The sequence below is a fragment of the Hemicordylus capensis genome, chromosome 7 (assembly GCF_027244095.1).
Source record: "Hemicordylus capensis ecotype Gifberg chromosome 7, rHemCap1.1.pri, whole genome shotgun sequence".
NCBI classification, from domain to species: Eukaryota; Metazoa; Chordata; class Lepidosauria; order Squamata; family Cordylidae; genus Hemicordylus; species Hemicordylus capensis.
Window position 1 is genome coordinate 32,917,250 of NC_069663.1, and position 17,838 is coordinate 32,935,087.

Genomic DNA, 17,838 nt, shown 5'->3' on the forward strand with positions numbered 1-17,838 from the left:
CATTAAAGCTCGTTTGAGCTTTGCCAGAAGGCACCTTGAAGATTCTGATACCAAATGGAAAAAGGTCTTATGGTCAGATGAGACCAAGATTGAACTATTTGGCCTCAACACCAAACAGTACACCTGGCGTAAATCCAACGCAGCTCACCATCCACAACACACCATACCTACAGTGAAGCATGGAGGTGGCAGCATCCTGTTGTGGGGGTGTTTCTCTGCCTCAGGGACTGGGGCTCTCGTTAGGGTAGAAGGAAAAACGGATGGGGCAAAATACCGTCAGATTCTGGAAGAAAACCTGCTACCCTCTGCCAGACAGTTGAGGATGGGCAGAAGATTCACCTTTCAACATGACAACGATCTGAAGCACACAGCAAAATTGACCACACAGTGGCTGAAGGAGAAAAAAGTGAACGTCCTCATGTGGCCCAGTCAGAGCCCAGACCTAAATCCCATAGAAAATCTGTGGGGAGATTTGAAGATAGCAGTCCACCAACACCTACCATCCAATGTGACCGAACTTGAACAGTTCTGTATGGAGGAGTGGGCAAATATTGCTCCGTCTAGATGTGCAAGGTTGATAGAGAAGTATCCCAACAGACTCAAGGCTGTTATTAAAGCAAAAGGTGGTTCAACAAAATATTGACATTGGGGGCGTGATCCTTTTCAATCTCAGTAATTCTTGTTTTTTATTTCTGACACTTTTTCTGGACTGTAATTGTGATGTTTTTCAGTTGGATGTTATTGGTTGCACTGGATAAGTACAGCTGGTGAAGGGAATTTTCTTTGTGTTTTCATTTCAGGATGTAAGGGAACCAGAATTTAAGGTCTATCAAAGGGGGTGATTCTTTCCTATACCCACTGTAATTCTGCTTGGCTCCGAAGAGTGACTTCAAGCCAGTGAAAACAAAGCTTGCACTTGATTGGGGAAACCCGGGGAGAAGGTCCCTCACCCTGCTGCAGACTCAGCCAGGACACACACACACCATTATCTTTCAGGGCTGGTGTCAGAGGTTGGTCTCGCTGAGCAGCTGCCGAGGGCCCAGGACCCTCTGAAAGGCCTGCTGCTGATCCCTGGGACCAACTCTGTGCCCGTGGAACCCACCCAGGTGGGAGGGGGCCCTCTGAAACCCAGATTTGGGCCTGTTCCCTCCCTCCTGTTCCCTGCAAGAGGGATTCCTAGATCTTGTTGGGTGGAGAGCTGGTCTTGTGGTAGCAAGCATGAATTGTCCCTTTTGCTAAGCAAGGTCAATCCTGGTTTGTATTTGAATGGGAGACTACAGGTGACTGCTGTAAGACATTCCCCTTAGGGGATGGGGGCCACTCTGGGAAGAGCATCTATATGCAAAAGGTTTCAAGTTCCCTTCCTGGTATCTCCAGATAGGGCTGACTGAGAAAGACTCCTGCCTGAAGGCTTGGAGAAGCTGCTGCCAGTTTGTGTAGTAGACAATCCTGAGCTAGATGGACCAAGGGTCTGACTCGGTAGAAGGCACCTTCCTATGTTCCTATGACTACAACTTTCATAATCCCCCGCTGCAGGCTATTGCAGCGGGGGATTATGGAAGTTGTAGTCAACATCTGGGAATCCCTGTTACAGGGAGTACTGAACTCTTCTCCATCTGTAAAATGGGAATAACGAATTGTTGAGGAGTTGGAATGTGATAAAAATTATGCATCCTTTGCAAATTAAAAGTGCTATGTGCATTGGAAATGGTACATAGTGGAAGTTTACTGCCACTGGTGGTAGTTAACTCAGGAATGTATTTCTGCTTCTCAGCAGACAGCTGCAGAACTCAACACTGCTGGGAAGCCAATGTTATGACCTTGTTATAATCTGAGGGATTATATATAAAAAAAGAACTCTGCACATGGCCAGAGGATGCTGCCTTATACTGAGTCAAACCATTGTTCCATCTGGCTCAGGACTGTCTACTCAGACTGGCAGTGGCTCTCCAAGGTTTTGGGCAGGAATCTTTCCCAACCCTACCTGGGGATGCTGCCAGGAATTGAACCTGGGGCCTTCTATATACAAAGCAGGTGACGTCCCTCCAAGCTACGACCCCAGCCCCAAAGGTGGCATACCGGAGTCCCCCATCCAGGCACTGACCACACCAAGACCTGCTTAGCTCCAGCTAGGGGGCTGGATCACGTGCCCTTAGATCAAGCTGTGGGACCCAGCTGCTCAGGTGGGTCACTGGGCAGAACTGTAAACCGGCATTGGAAAATAGGTCCTGGAGCTCAGCCCTGACTCTCATGGAGGCATTGGGGGAGTAGGTAGGGTGAACGGATTCCAGGGTCATCCATATGTTGGGAACTTCCAGGTTGGGCTACTGTGTACCTGCTGCTCCAGGGTGTTGACTGGGCCCAGAAGGCACCATCTCCATTGGGTCCTCCTTCAAGTCCGGGCCCAGTTTCAGAGGCTGGTTCTTGCCCTGAGAGCCCTACGAGTTTGGGGCTTGGGCAGTACTCTGAAGGACGGCCTTCCTCCTCCTCCTCAGCTGAGCAAGGTGGTTCCTGCTGGGCCAGTGGAACTGGTCTCTGGGCCAGGCCGGGACAGCTCCCTCCCCTCTGCTCTGCCCGCAGCTATGGTAACACCGAGACTGGCTCTCAAGCAGCAGCGCCTGGCCCAGCAGGGAGACCAGCTCAGAGGCAACAGGCTTGCGGCTCAGTGGTGTGAAGCTCACTCGCTGCTCCTCTCCTTCCAAACGCCGCCAAGTGCCTTGGCTGGACGAGCTGCCCGGCCAGGCAGAGAGCCATGAGCCGTGGAGCCGTGGCCGTGGTGGCCGCCCCTGCCAAGAACGTGGTGGTCTATCGCAACGGGGACCCCTTCTTCCACGGCCGGAAGTTGGTGGTGAACCAGCGCCGTTTCCTCACCTTCGAGGCCTTTCTGAACGAGGTGACCAGCACCGTCCAGGCCCCCATGGCTGTCCGGAGTATCTACACCCCCCGGCAGGGTCATCGGGTCACTGGCCTCAGTGAGCTAGAGAATGGCTGCCAGTATGTGGCCGCAGGATTTGAGCGCTTCAAGAGGATCGAGTGAGTAGACACTCTGGGGTGGAGTTGTGTGTTGTTGTTTTTAAGAAAACAAACCAGAAATTGACCGAGTCTGAGATCTCATTTAGCATGTTTGACATATATTAGTAAGCAAAACTTAAAAAGTATGCTATGTTAACGTTCACATGTTTTAACGTTCACTTCCCAAACATTTCCACAACAAGTAAAAGTATTTGAACGGAAATGTCGGATTAGGATAAAAATGCACTAAAGCACATTTTAAATATATACTAATAGTTGGGTGTGTTTATATAATTTAATTATAAGAATTAAATATTAAATAAATACAGTTTATTGTATTTGAGCAAACCCATAGCTTTCCTTGGAAATTATTGGGATTGGAGTTCCGGTAAATATTTTAAGAGATGACAACACAATAGGATACATAAGACTTTCCAGGGCTGCAGCTACCATTTAACGGGGAAATGCCCACCTGGGGTGCCCCTCGGGCCCCCAGATGATGATGGAAGTGCTCACTGGCTGGGAGAGGAGGGTGGCATGTCCTTGTCCCAGTGCTGGCTACGTCCCTTGATGCCAACGCGCTAGTGTGCTTCGATGCCAGCATCAGGGCACCAACATGCCACCCACTGGCATGTGCTTGGTTCACCATCTGGGTGCTTCCTTTCTTTCTCACTGACTCACCCCTGGATGCAATGTGTCATCACTGGGGGTGTGGCCAGCAGGGCCCCCCATTTTCAAGGTTGGAGGTCCCGGGGTGGCCCTGGGACCTCCAACCTTGAAAATGCCCCCACCCCCACCCCCACCTTGCTACGCTGATGACTTTCTTACGTCGTTTACATTTTAAGAAGAAAAGACCTTGAAAAAATTAATTTAGTGCACCTAAACAGGCCTGTGTTAACTAGGCACGCATGCTCAACCTGTAGATTGGTGTAAATAAACTGAAAACATTGTACAGACACTGGGAGGCGTCTGTGGTGACTCTCCTTCCAAAGGACACCAGAATCCAGGGGATGCTGCAAACTCCTGGAACGTCCCACACTGCTCAGGAGACAGTGGGACAGCCAAGGCAGCCGTTCTTAATTCATAACCCCAGTGGAGCAGGCAGGAAGCATGGGATGTATTTTGTCAGGGGTTCCCAATTGGTAGTATTCCCAGTGTTGATGAACTACAACTCCCATCACCCCTCCTACAATTTAGTGTAGGTAGGGATGATGGGAGTTGTAGTTCATCAACATCTGGAGTACCACCAGGGCGCTTTCCAGACTAGCTGCTCAACAGCAGCAAAATGCCTCCGTTCGAGCAAGTCACATTCGGAACGTAAACAGCAGGGGGAGCAGGCTCACGGAAACTAACAACCTGGAAAAACAGCAACTTTTTCATGCCAGATATGCGATGTCCTAGCTCTATGTTGCAGCAGTTAAATTCACAACAAGGCATTGGAAATGTGAACGGCACCCTGCTGTCCGTGGAGAGGAGAGCTGGTCTTGTGGTAGCCAGCATGACTTGTCCCCATAGCTAAGCAGGGTCTGCTCTGGTTGCATCTGAATGGGAGACTTGATGTATGAGCACTGCAAGATATTCCCCTCAGGGGATGGAGCCGCTCTGGGAAGAGCAGAAGGTTTCAAGTTCCCTCCCTGGCAGCATCTCCAAGAGAGGGCTGAGAGAGATTCCTGCCTGCAACCTTGGAGAAGCCGCTGCCGGTCTGGGTAGACAATACTGAGCTAGATAGACCAATGGTCTGACTCAGTATATGGCAGCTTCCTATGTTCCTATGAGAGACTCCGGTGTCACGACGCAGGAAGTGTGGAAGCACACTTCCGAGATACGTCGTGGCGCCGTTGCAGGGTCTAGTCTGGAAAGCACCCAGTTGGAAACCCCTGAAGTACCTCATAATAGGTACTGTGCATCCTGCCCTCCTTTGGGCTCCATACCAGCTTTGGGCACAAACTAGATGAGCTCCAGCAGAGGGCCCCTCTGGATACCCCCCAAAATATTGACAATTTCAAGTTTTCTCTAATGGGTGGGAAAATAAAGGAGAAGGGGGAAAGATTCTAAAACAGACGTTATTGTTCTGACGAGAGAAAATTAGATTTCTATGGCTACACAATGGTTCATCATATGAGTTTCTAAATCTGTGCAAAAATAACTGTAAGTTATATGGAAATTTTATTAGACCAGGGCCCAGTTTGGACCCAGGGAGGAGAGCTGGTCTTCTGGTAGCAAGATTGAATGGCCCCCTTTGCTAAGCAGGGTCCACCCTGGTTTGCTTTGGAATGGGAGACCACATGTGAGCACTGTAAGATATTTCCCTCAGGGATGGAGCCACTCTGGGAAGAGCCCCTGCCTGCTAGCAGGCAGAAGGTTCCCAATTCTCTCCCTGGTAGCATCTCCAAGATTGGGCCGAGAGGGACTCCTGCTTGCAACCTTGGAGAAGCCCGTCTGTGTAGACAAAACTGAGCTAGATGGACCAAGGGTCTGACTCGGTAGAAGGCAGCTTCCCATGTTCCTATGACCAACATGCTCTATCACAGTTACTGGCAGCATCGGCCTTTCCAGACGAATACTGCTAGCAGCAAGACGATGTAGGGTTGGTGATGTGCTGGGGCCAGAGGCGCTCTTCCCCTTGGACATCCGGGCGGAAGTCCAGAGCCTCCATAACCCCTGGGGGCCCCAAATCCTTTTTAGTCTGTCCTGGGTGGTGTGGTCGCCGCCGGGCTGTGCCAGGCGGCCAAGCATAACCCTTGCTTCAGAGACAGAGGGGGTGCGCGGTGGGGAAGGAAATATGTGTGATGGGAATCTGTTAAGTTGCATGTTGAAATACTTCTGATCATACATATTTGCATAAAGAAACCTGTTTTATATTCTTACATTCCTGTGAGTTCAGTTGCTGTTGGTGCCCTCAAGAACCCACGTGTGTGTAGGGGGATGATGCTTAACTTGCAGGGAGGGGGAGGGGGACGCCCCCAAAGGCCTTTAGGTCCAGGCTCCAAAACTACCTAGGGGCACCTCTGGCCTCAGACCTGTTTTGTAATGCTCTGGGGCCTTTTAAGCTTGACATGGCTTAGGGCCTCATCAGCGTGTTATGATCCAGCCCCATCTAGGCTTAATAAGGAGCGACAGAGGAGGAGGAGGAGGAGGAGGCAGCAACAACTGATGGGGAAGGAGCGCTGGTCATGTGGCAGCAAGCATGAATGGTCCCCTTTGCTAAGCAAGGTCTGCCTTGGTTTGCATTTGGATGGGAGACTTGCGTGTAAGTGCTGTAAGATATTCCCCTGAGCGGATGGAGCCACAGCTCAGCAGAAGAGCATCTGCATGCTTGAAAAAGGTCCCAGGTTCACTCCCTGGCAGCAACTCCAGATAAGGGTGGGAGAGACCCGGAACCTTGGAGATCGGCTGCCAGTCAGTGTAGACGATACTGAACTAGATGGATCCATGGTCTGACTCGGCATAAGGCAGCTCCCTATGTCCCTATGACTGGCTCTTGGATTTCTTTGTACAGGTGAGAATGCTGAGGTGCTTGAGTCGACGGACCAGGCCATAAGGGCAACCACAGACACAGACCCAACGCCAGGTTGCCAGCCCCTGTCGGCAAGAGGAGTCCACCTCTTCCTTTGCAAAGCACCCGGAGGTGGTGGTGAGGGGGACCTTAAATCTCGCCCCACCAGCTGATGTTCCCTGACACCCCCCAGCCAGGGTTCCCTCCTCTGCCCTCTAAAGAACCTCCCAGCTCCTCTTCCCCCTCCGCTTGAGGGCAGAGAGCCACTCTCTGCCGCCTTTTACGCTGGCTTTATTGATGCACGGTGCCAAACTTCTGGGCACTCCAGACCGAAAGAATGGTGCGCTGGAGGTGACTGTCCGTGGGCGTTGGAGCTCTTTGTTGCCTTGCCAACAAGTCCCGGGAGCGGCTTTCTGTTGCTGGCCTCGGCTTGGCATTCTTGCGGTGGAATTTGCCAGGTGTGGCTCCCACAGGAGTCCTGCTGGAGGGAGTGGGAGTTGCCCAGCACCGGGTTGAGTTCCCAGCCTCAGGTCCTCAGATGCTGCTGGACTACGGCTCCCATCACCCCTGGCCCCAGTGTGCAAAGGGAGAGACCCAGTGCCTGTGGTAGTGGTAGTCCATCACAGTAGGGGCTCATCCTAACTAGCTTGGGGGGCAGGGGTACAAAGGAGGTGCAGCTGCCTCTGCTTCCTCTCTCTCGATTATGCCTGTGTCTCCCATCCTGCTACTGCATTCATGAGAGCTGCACAGCTCTACCTGACAAACAGTCAGCCTGGCAGGCAGGACAAGAAAGAGAGGAGCAACCCGAGCGGCCAGGAAGCAGAGGCAGCCGCACCTCCTTTGGTGTCCCCCTGGGCCGAACTGGGACCCAACATGGGACCTCGTGGCTTAGAGGGAGGCCCCCTTGGTGGACTCTGCTCTAGATGCCGGACTGCTGTGCGCCTGTGAAGTTTGCCAGGGCTCTGGGCATAGGCTGCCCCCTTGGATTATTACAGCAGCAGACTGATGATGTAAACCCACGAGCACATCACAGCCATTATTTCCAGCAAAGGTTTCCCCTCTTGGGTGTGTCTGTCTGCATCTGGAGTTTAAAGCTATGTAAAGTCGGGTCATCAAGCAGGCGCATTTCTGGCATCTAATCCAACAGCACAGCTGACCTGATAGCAGGTACTGAGTTCTGGTTAAGGGACAGTAAACCCTTTTTTCCTCTTTTTAAAATATTTGCTGTTTATGGATCCTGAACTACCCAAGGAAATGGCACTGAAGTCGTCTGTTGTTTTCAGCCATTTAATTGGCCTCGTTGAGGATCACTCATTCTGAGCATAGCAAGCTGTAAAGTAAAGGATGCACCTGACCCCACCCATTTTCCAGATGGGAAGCCAGCGATGCTGGGAGTCTGTGGACTGGCACAAAAGCCGCTTAGCGAATCCAGCTGGGATCTGAACCCAGCTCTGGCACCATCCATCAAGCCCCACTTGCTCACTGTTGACTTCCTTCTGTTGTTACTTTGACAGCTATCAAAACTCTGGGATGAAGCAGCTCTACGGGAACCGGAAGAAATACGTTGTGCAGGTGAGTCCGTCAAGGCTCTTGGTTTAAAAGCTAGCTGGCTGATTCTGCTTTGAGGAGTTGAAATAAGAGCCTCCCCATCTCTTCTTAAAAGACATATTTATTCACCCAAGCTTTTCAACTAGACTTGTGGTTTTGAATTGTTTTAAGGTTTCAATTTTTATTTATTTTTAAATGTTATTGTAAACTGTCCAGAGATGTAAGTTTGGCATGTATATTTGTAAATACAAATATAATACATTAAATTAAATTAAATTAAACATTAAATCAAATTTGAGAGCTGTTGAGTCCCCCACTGTGGGAACAGGTGGGCATCAGTGATTCAGTCTGTGGTTATTATCATGGGGTTGGGGGCAGGCTGTCTCCTGGGTTCTTGGCAGCTCACTCCATCACAGGTAGGATGTTGGGTAATGTGGCTCAGTACACAAGCCCTTAGAGCTTGTAGCTTGAGCCTGTGCGTGGTTACTCAGAAGAAGTCAGTCCCATTGAGTTCAATGGGCCACTTACTCCCAACTTCCATTGCTTAGGATTGCAGCCCTAGTGAGGACTTTGCCCTTGAAAAGGTTGATTTGGATGATGGAAATATTATTTGAATTTGAATATATTAGTTAGGGAGCCTGGGGTGTGTGTATGTGAACTGTATGCATATAGATACAGCTGCTGCTGCTGCAGCTTGTCCTAATGAGTCAGGGGAGCTCCAAATCAGTTCTGATTGCTCCTCTCTCTCCCATCCCACTCCACTCCTGTGTTAATGAGAGCCTCGCTGCCTGCACCGCTCTACCTGATGGATGGCCAGCCTGCAGGCAGTGCAGCTCTCATTCATGCAGCAGCAGGATGGGAGGAACAGGCACAATCAGCCCTCCCCCCGCCAGCTCCTTAGGATGAGCCGCGGCTGTATAGATACAAAATGTGCTTTATTCATCATTCTCTGCTTTGCAGGCATCTTTATTTGGTGTGTTGTGTTCGCTTCCGCTCCAGGCCTAACTATGGTCTTTAGCGTTTTTGTCCTAAGATCCACCTTTAAAAACAACCACCCTAAACGATCGGTCCCTCACTGGTGTGACCTCAGCTCAGTTTGGAATGGAGTTGAGTCACAATGTGACCCACCCATTGGAGACGATGTCTGAAGTGGGAGATGCAAAGGAGACCTCTCTGCTCCTTCCAGCCTTCTGATCTGAAATGGGCTGGCTGAGAAGAGGAACTCACTGGATTCCTCCCATTCACCTTTGAGGCCGTGGTGCTTGCAGAAGGGTTAGTAGCCCTGGTGATGCCTCTGACACACCTGGCCCCAGCACAGCATGAGGAAGGGCTGTCGAGGCCTCTGTGTGGGGATGGCGACAAGACCTTCTCTTCTGTCCTAACAGCACAAAAGACTAGGAGGAGAGAACCGGAGAGAGGGGAGCAGATCCCTTCCTGCAGGGGTGGGTCTCAAACTGCAGCCCTCCTGCTGCAGATGTTGGGCTACATCTCCCATCGTGCCTGGAGACTGGCCATTGTGATGAGGATGATGGGAGTTGTAGTCCAACGACAACTGCAGGGCTGCAGTTTGACACCCCTGATCTAGCCCGTTTTTCCTGCGGTGTTGCTAAGAGCTTAAAAGGTCTGGGGTTGTGGCCCACGGCCCTCCTTTCAACAACTCTACTCCAGGAGCCACTGGTGGGCTTTGGAGCGGGGGGGGGGGCACTGCCACACCTGACCAGCCACCACTCCCCCCAACAGAATAATTATGCACTGTATTTACTTGAACTCAAGGGTTTTTTTTTAATATTAGAAGACATCAAGAGGTCATCTTAAATTCAGAGTCCTGTCCCTTTTGAGTAAACGCAGGTATAACCTGCATTTAACCTCTACATTTTAAGGGGGACCACTTAAATTCAGAGTCTTCAATTGGGGTAAATATGGTATGTTTTTAAAATATAATTTTATAATATGATAATGCAGCACTTCTGAAGGGGGGGGGGAAGCAGCAAAAGGCCAGGTGAGACTGGGAGCTCCTTCCCTTGCTCTATGCAGGTGCCACCACTGCTGTGCTTCCTTGATGGAAGAGGGAGGGGCAGATGAGATTCAAGGGGGCTCTGGGGAATTTACTGGGTGCCGTGCCCCACATGGGACACCCCCTGCCAGTTTCAGTGTCTGTTTGGATAGACGCTTGTTTTGCTGTAGGACACAGAAGTCCTCCCAGAGTTCTTGGGGCTCCATCTCCTTTTCCACCCAATGTGATCATTGTCAACATTTAGACCGCAGTCTTCTCAGGGCAGGGACTTGTATCTTCTGTTTATGTTTCTCTGTAAAATGCCACATACATGGGAGGAGATATGTTACTTAAAAATTCTCATGTTTCTGGCCTTCAGAACTACCCCGTTATTTCCCAGAGGGCGAATGTCTTGGCACGATGGAGGAGACAGGATAATTCGCCCTTCGTCATACAGTGAGTGACTCTGTTTTCCTCTGAAAGGTCCTTTTTGGGAAAGTTAGACTTGTGCGTGCATAAGCATTTGGGAAAGATGAGGAGGACAGAACTTGCACTCCTAATTATTTATGGAAAAATAGAATACAATACAGAATACAGATCAAAAGCACAATATCAAGAGTACAAATGGAGACAGTAAAACAATGATGCAGCAGAACCAGATTAAAACAGAAGGATCATTAAGGACTGAATGGCTGACAAGAAATGGGCAGGTCTTGACAATTTAAATGTGGGAAAGAAGGGAATTCCAGTAGGAACATAGGAAGCTGCCTTAATCAGGCCCTTGGTAAATCTAGCCCAGTATTGTCAACACAGACTGGCACCAGCTTCTCCAAAGTTGCACTCCTCACCAAAAAGGCCCTGTCCTCTACACCCACCCACCGAACCTCCACCCGTGACAGGGCAGAGAGCTGAGCCTCTGAAGCTGGTCTCTGGGCCTGGGCTGGCTCATATTCGGGAATGAGAGCCCAAGAAGGCTTCTTGGCTGGGCAGGGATTTGCACCCAAACACCTGATCCAAACCCAACACACTGGCAGTGATAGCAGTGGTTTGCAACCTGTGCTCCAGGGAACCCTGTGGCTCCTCGGAAGCTTTTAAAGGGTTCCTCAAAGAGAGGATCCGTTGTGGCAAACCAGGATCTTCCCCGAGAGGCAGCTGGCCCAGCACTTTCCATTGCAGTGCAGAGCTGCAGGAGACGGTTGGAAGTGGCCCACCATGGAGTGCACCCTCTCAAAGCTGCTGCCCCAGAATCTTCCTCAATGTGTGGGGATCCACGGTGGGCTTGCAGGGCTCCCTCAGCAAATGAGCCAATGTCCCCTGGAAGAAGAAATGTGGAAACTGCTGCACTACCCCATATGCTGAGTTGAGCGTTTCCCCTGGAAGGCTTGGAGGGGGCTGTGCTGGGCAGGGGTTCTGGGGAAGGTCTTGTTCAGAGCTGCCGGAAGAGCATCCAGACCTCGGGCAACGGGGCCAAGCCAGCCTGTCTTTTGCTTCTCCTCCAAAGTGTTTTCCGCAATGGGGACTTGCTCAGCCCCCCGTTCCGCCTGGCCCTCGCCAAGAACACCCTGCAGGAATGGAGCGCCCTCCTAGGCTTGCTGTCGGAAAAGGCCAACCTGCGCAGCGGAGCTGTTAAGAAGTGAGTCGCCTCAGTAGGGGGCTTTTCCGCCCTGCAGTCCCTTCCTTTTTTATTTTGCTTAGATGTGTAGCCACAGATGAGCATCTGTGGCCTGCCTCTCAAGGAGCGTGTGGCAGGAGTTTCAGAGGACGGGGGTCTCGCCAACATCCTGCCTGGCCTGGCAATGAAAGGTGCCATGTCCACTTAGGACACAGTCCTTTTGTTCAAAGGCCAAACAATCGCTCGCGCCCATAGCCATATTTCAGAGGCAGAAGAAAGAAGCCCAAAGCCCCTCTTGGCCTAGGTTTACGAGTTTTATTTCAGGTCAATGGGGACATTTCAAATACAGAATTTCTTCTCGGCACTGGGGCTCTCCCCAGGGGCATAGCTAGGGGAGAGAGGACCTGTGTTTGCTCCTCTCCCCAGCAGCCCCTCAGAGTGGGGGAGATAATGAAGAAAATAGGGAGGGGTGGAGCTGGGGGCCCCTCAGGAGTGGGGTGGTGGTGGTGGATTCCTGGAACCCCTCGCTCAGTGATGGCCACACCCCTGGCTCCTCCCCTTTCTCTTTTCTCTGCTCGTCTCACTTTCCTTTGAAGGGTCCACCTCTTTGCTCTTCTCCCCGCCAGGCTCTGCAGACTGAATGGTGACACTGTCTCCAGCGCGGAGGATCTGGTGAGCGGCGACTACTATGTGGCTGTGGGGCTGGAGAGCTACAAAAGCCTGCCCTACATTGAACTGCTGGTGCCCCCAAAGACAGCCCGCCAGCCATTTCGGTAGGTGAGCAGAGGTCACCGGAGGAGGTTGACTCCAGTGCTGTTGCTAGAGAGGCCGCTGATCTGTATGGACCAGGGGTTCTCTAATCTAGGTCCCCCACAGGTTTTATTTATGTATTCATTCATTCATATATTCAATGCCTTTCATAAAGCTCACCCCAAAGCGGTGTGGCTTGACCGTCGGCCTTTGCAACAGTCTACAGTAATGGCTGGTCCTAACAAGCCAGCAGGATGCCAAAGGCGCAGCTTGGATGGTTCCTCTCTGTCCCGTCCGTCCTGAGAGCTGTGCTGCCTGCAGGCTGGCTGTTCATCAGGTAGAGCTGTATGGTTAACTGTTAATCCTTTGGTGCCCACCTGGCTTGTTAGGACGAGCCACTGCTGGCAACGGGATGATGGGAGTTGTAGTCCAGCAACATCTGGGGACCCTAAGTTTGCGAATCCTTATATATACCAACCCTTCCCCAGTTGTGTTTGCACCCTGTACACTTGTGCATTCTGTCTTTTGTTTAAGCTAGGCATTTTTAAATTTATTATTTTAAAGACGGGGGTATATAGTACTGTTTCCCAGAATGAAATGTCTCCAGTCTTTGGGTGTTGTGAGTTCCTTGCTTCTTTCCTTACAGGAACCTCTCGAACAGACGTAGGAGTCACAACCGAAGGGTAGGTAGATGTTTTTTGGCGAGTTTCCTCAAAATGGCACTGATTCAGGATTATGCTTATGATGTTCAAGTACGTTGTGTACGTTCTTAGCGCCACCTGCTGGCCATCTGTGAAAAGGCTGTGTTCTAACATGATAAAGACAGAGGTTTTTCACAGATGGTCAGCAGGTGGCGCTAGGAACTTGCACAAGGTACTTGGGTTATGTGGCTGGCTCCTTACAGGCGCATAGCAGCCCAGCATAGCAGCCCAGGAACAGGCCATCACTGGCTGCAGCTGTCCCATCTCCTTACTCTCGCATCAGTCACACCCCTTGCGCTGGCATCAGACACACGCCAGCTCAGGAAGCATGGCCAGCAGCACCGGGGGCAAGGGTAGTCCTCCAGTCCTTCTTGGCTGGTTGTTTGCTCCAAGTGAGAGGAAGAAAGCACTCAGCCAGCAAATGAAGCTCTGGCAGATGGGAGAAATGGACATGGCCCATCGGTCCCTCCCAGCCCGTGAGCGCTTTGTTTGCCGGATGAACACCCAGCTGATGAACAAAGCGCTTGCTAGTGGGATGGGAGGGGGCAAGAGCCAGGCACGGCACACCCAGTTGGAGAGTGCTTCATTCACCAGCTGGATGCGTTAGAGGGGGTGAAGGGTTGCCCTTGGGAAGGAAGGGCAAGGGGAGGGGGCACTCCAGCAGCCCCCCCCAGATCCCAGCGGCCCAAGGACAATTGTCCCCTTCCCCTTACCAATGGTGGCTATGCCCCAGGCTCATTACATCTGCTGTCAGGTTCTGCACTGACACGGGGATAAACCACTGTCTGGAAGAGCCCAGAATAAATCAACCACATTTCCCAGTTGCCTCAACAAGAGGAAATCTGCAGAGTTGCAGCAGAGATTGTTAGGATAAAATTAGGTCTAACTTTTATGGGTTGAATCCTTTTTGGCTTGTTAGGGATGGTAATTATATTTAAAATGTGTATTATTTCATGCTCTTATTGGTAGGCTTTCTAGACCGCTTTTCACTTGCTGGCCCGACACCAGGGCTACACAACTCCAGCCCTCCTGCTGTTTGGGGGATACAACTCGCGTCATCCCCAGCAGCCACAGTGGTCAATAATCAGGGGATGATGGGAGCTGTAATCCGGGATAATAATCGGGGATGATGGGAGCTGTAATCCGAAGTCTGCAGGAGGGCCAAAGTAATGGAGCCTGTGGCTGCTTGCCCTGCGCATATATTTGTGTGGGTGGGGACTGTATGTGCCGAGTTTAAGTGTGCCAGTCCCTCTGAAATGAACTGGTGTGTTTTTGCTCCATTCATTCTGTTGAGACTGAGGTGAGCCCAAACCTCAGGGCTCGAGCCCTACATGCCACCTAGGTCTGTCTTGCTCGTTGAAATGTGGGGGCCTGTCGCTAGACTGCCAAGGTGTTAAATTCATCCATGGTCTTTATGGAAGTTTTCTTTATGTCCTATTCTCAGCTGGGCAAGTGCCCCCCGGCCTCCCAAGATGGCGCCAGTGACTCAGCACTCCTTGAACCACCACAAGTAAGAAAATGATGGCTACAGGGTTTGAAACTGCTAGAGAGAGGGCGGGGGCCCGTGTTCACCCCTATCCCCAGGGGCCCCTTGGAGTGAGGGAGATAATGAAGGAAATGGGGGTGGATGGGCAGAGCTGGGGGGCCCAGGTTCTTTGAACCCACCTGCTCAATTATAGCTACAACATATGAAGCCTTGTTATTTAAGCCCTGAAAGAAAAATGCAAATCTCAGGCCGTTATATAACAACAACTGTTGTTATTAAATAACGATGTTTTCTATGGACTACAACTGGGGCTTAATGTATTTCATCAAAAGCCCCTAAACCCGGGGTTCTCCAAACTGGGTCCCCAGATGTTGCTGGACTAAACTCCCGCCATCCTCAGCCAGAGGGCAGTGGATGACGGGACCCGAGAACCCTTGGAGATCTTACTTGCGAATTAGTGTAGATGTTGACAAGTGGGACCTTTTAAGCCTGAAGGACTTAAATATCAATTGTTGACACAATAATTTAAAATATTACATGTATTTCCCTTCCCATAGAAAACACATTTTTGAAACGGAGAATCTAGATATTTGGTTTTTGTGATATAAATGCAGCTCTTCAGTGTCCTTTTAACAAGGAGGCATCTGTGGCCCATTTAAGACAACCATTTTTGAAGGAGGGGCAGGAATCGCCATGAGGTGATCCTTCCGGGTCATAAGTGCAAATTATGATGACAGATAAATGATGACAGACAGTTCTTCTTTAGTTACCTAAGCAGTCATTTTATTATGTGGTGGCATAAGTTCCCTAAGACCATTTCAGCATATAAATATTGAATGGAAAAACTCACCTTGTGATCAATCTTCCACTCAACACAACATATGTGGAAGCAGCCTTGCTTCTGCCTCGAAGCCTAGGAGCGGCTCAGACATATTTTGGTCCACGTTCTTTGTTTGGGCAAAGAGGCTACTTGGATCAGCAATGTAACATGTTAAGCCAGAAGTGCTCCAACTTCTGATGTGGCCGTTTGGGTCATGTTGATAACAGACCGTGCCGCATGGCACACTGCAAGCACAGCAGTGGCTGAGATAGTCCAACTCCCAACTCACGTGTTAAATTGCTAGAATGAATAGTCTTTTCCCTGAAGCTGAATAACTCTCTCTGCAAACACTTTTAAGTTGGCCCTTAAGCATTTTTCTTGAATGGGGCTTGCAGCTGGACCGTCGGCGAGTGCAGTCCACAGGAACTGTGGAGGAAGAACACAGACCAGCGGCTTCTCTGGAGGTGCTCAAACAGGCAGCAAAACATCCACGCAGAGAGGCAGGAGAGTCCATCTTCCATGCCAAACCAGTCCGGGTCAGGCAAATCAGCCGGAACTCACGCCAGAGTTCTGACCAAGGTAACAAGAGGGTTGCCAAAGATTCTGGGGACTAGATAAAGCAGCAGAAAAGCCCATTTTCTCTAGCCAAGATGATCTGATGTGTACAAAGTGGTATACTCAAGATGTGTTGTGTTTTATTCAGAAGGAAGTGTATACAAAATGAAAGGGGCCAGGAGAGAGATGCAAGGTGCCCAGGAAGTAGGAGAAGACGAGGAGACCCAGGTGGAATTGCCTGTTGACCAGGTATGAGAGGGGAAGGGCTATGCGGACCTCTCTCAAGTCAATGTTTTCTGGCCCAATTTTGGAAAAAGTGACTGCATCCTCCTCAAAGACACTCTGGCTGGAAGGTGATCCAAAGTTGGGTCCCTAGATGTTGTTGGTCTACAACTCCCCATCATCCCTGGGCACATTGGCTGAAGGGAGCTTATTTTATGTTTACATTAGCTTCGAGTCCCTGGCATTGCTCAGGCTCATGGTACAAGTTTCTCTGTGTTATTGCATTCATAAGTTTTGTGGATATACCCATTGCATATCCATCTGTCTGTTTGTGCAAGGTGCTTGTCGGGGTTCCCAGGTATCCTACATTACTTGTAGGGTCCTATGAAGTCACTTTGCAAAGTTTGGCGCGAGTTTCTCTGTTATTGCATCCCTATCCATTTTGTGGATATACCCACTGAATATCCATCTGTCTGTGTGAAGTAGTTGTTGGGGTTCCCGGGAACCCTCTGTTACTCTTAGGGCCCTAGGAAGTCACTGTGCCAAGTTTGGTGACGATAGCTCAAAGGGTGCAGGAACGTATAGAGTTATATCCTGCTATGAGTGGCTTGGCCTGGCTTATCATCGCTCAGTCCTAGAACATGTATTGTGCATCCTTGGACGGGCTCTCAGGCCAGAGGGCTGGAAAAGGGAGTGCAGCCCGATGGTGGAGATCCTGCCAGAGGGAGAATAGTGGGCTACGCAGCCAAGGGTCTGTCTGGAGAAGGCAGAAAGTGTTTTAAACAGCTCCTTCCCCAACCAAGGAAGCTCTTGCTTGGAGTCTTCTGAGCCCATTGCTCTCAAAAGCAGCTGGTGCTGCATTAACAGTTATTTTCTGTCTTTTCTATCAGCTTGGAAGAACTCAGTGCTTCTCCATAGGTGTGTGATGTGAAAGGGGATTATAATGTTGGCGTGAACATTAATGTCTCTCCCTCCCCATTTTCTCCAGAAAGCTGCGGAGACTGTGGAAGAGGAAGTTCTGCCCAGAACCAAGGTCTTGCCTCCCAGAAAGGTAATTAACTGCCTTGGAACCCCTGCTGTAGTGCATCATGTCTGGTAGATATAACCTTTGCATTATTTAAGGTCTAATCAGCTTCAATAAGATGTGATTTAATCACTTCAGCCCAAAGCAATGTTATCTTCCTCTAAGATGAGATAAATGCTCCCTTACTTCTCTGCTGATAGCTCTCCTCTGCCCCTTCCAACAGTTGCAGTTCAGCCTTTCTCCCAAAACTCCAAGTAACCATATAAAAGTTTGATGTAACACAAACCCTGTGTTTTTGTTTCTTACATTCCTTATGCAACGAAAAGGTCGAGAACATTGACAAGCTCCAGAGAGCCCTCCCGGTCCAGCATTCTGCTGGTGACTTGGGGGCTGAAATGGCAAGAAAGCCCCACTTCCAGCTGGCCCAGAGATAATCTGACAAATCTGATGAAACAGAGACCCTGCAAGGCTCCTCCTGTGATCTTAAAGCACCCACATTTTGGATTTGTGTAAACTTTGTCCAGATCTCTTATGGATGTTCTTAAATAAAATTGTAAACTCAGATATGCATTCATTGACTCTGCTCTGAAATACAGGCCGGGTGCCTTAGAGGTGGGCT

General features: G+C 50.2%; 1 protein-coding gene across 2 annotated transcripts; it reads left to right on the plus strand.

Annotated features, from left to right (window-relative positions):
* Positions 1-2,189: 2,189 nt before the first annotated feature.
* Positions 2,190-17,781, plus strand: DCDC2B (doublecortin domain containing 2B). Of its 2 annotated transcripts, none has more exons than XM_053268521.1 (11): positions 2,190-3,033; positions 8,023-8,080; positions 10,429-10,505; positions 11,551-11,682; positions 12,288-12,434; positions 13,058-13,094; positions 14,557-14,622; positions 15,814-15,997; positions 16,122-16,222; positions 17,184-17,246; positions 17,546-17,781. In XM_053268521.1, exons 1-11 carry the CDS (start codon positions 2,753-2,755, stop codon positions 17,651-17,653), a joined length of 1,254 nt encoding a protein of 417 aa, XP_053124496.1. In that variant the 5' UTR covers positions 2,190-2,752; the 3' UTR covers positions 17,654-17,781. The 2 variants fall into 2 exon arrangements, with proteins under 2 accessions (XP_053124496.1, XP_053124497.1); XM_053268522.1 differs by having other exon boundaries at positions 16,125-16,222.
* The last annotated feature ends 57 nt before the right edge of the window (positions 17,782-17,838 follow it).

Bases quoted from the DNA above. Each gene is read 5' to 3' on its own strand.
- DCDC2B (XM_053268521.1), top strand. From the start codon at position 2,753: ATGAGCCGTGGAGCCGTGGCCGTGGTGGCCGCCCCTGCCAAGAACGTG. The intron at 14,623-15,813 runs GTAAGAAAATGA...TGGGGCTTGCAG, and splicing joins CACTCCTTGAACCACCACAA to CTGGACCGTCGGCGAGTGCA. The intron at 15,998-16,121 runs GTAACAAGAGGG...TGTTTTATTCAG, and splicing joins ACGCCAGAGTTCTGACCAAG to AAGGAAGTGTATACAAAATG.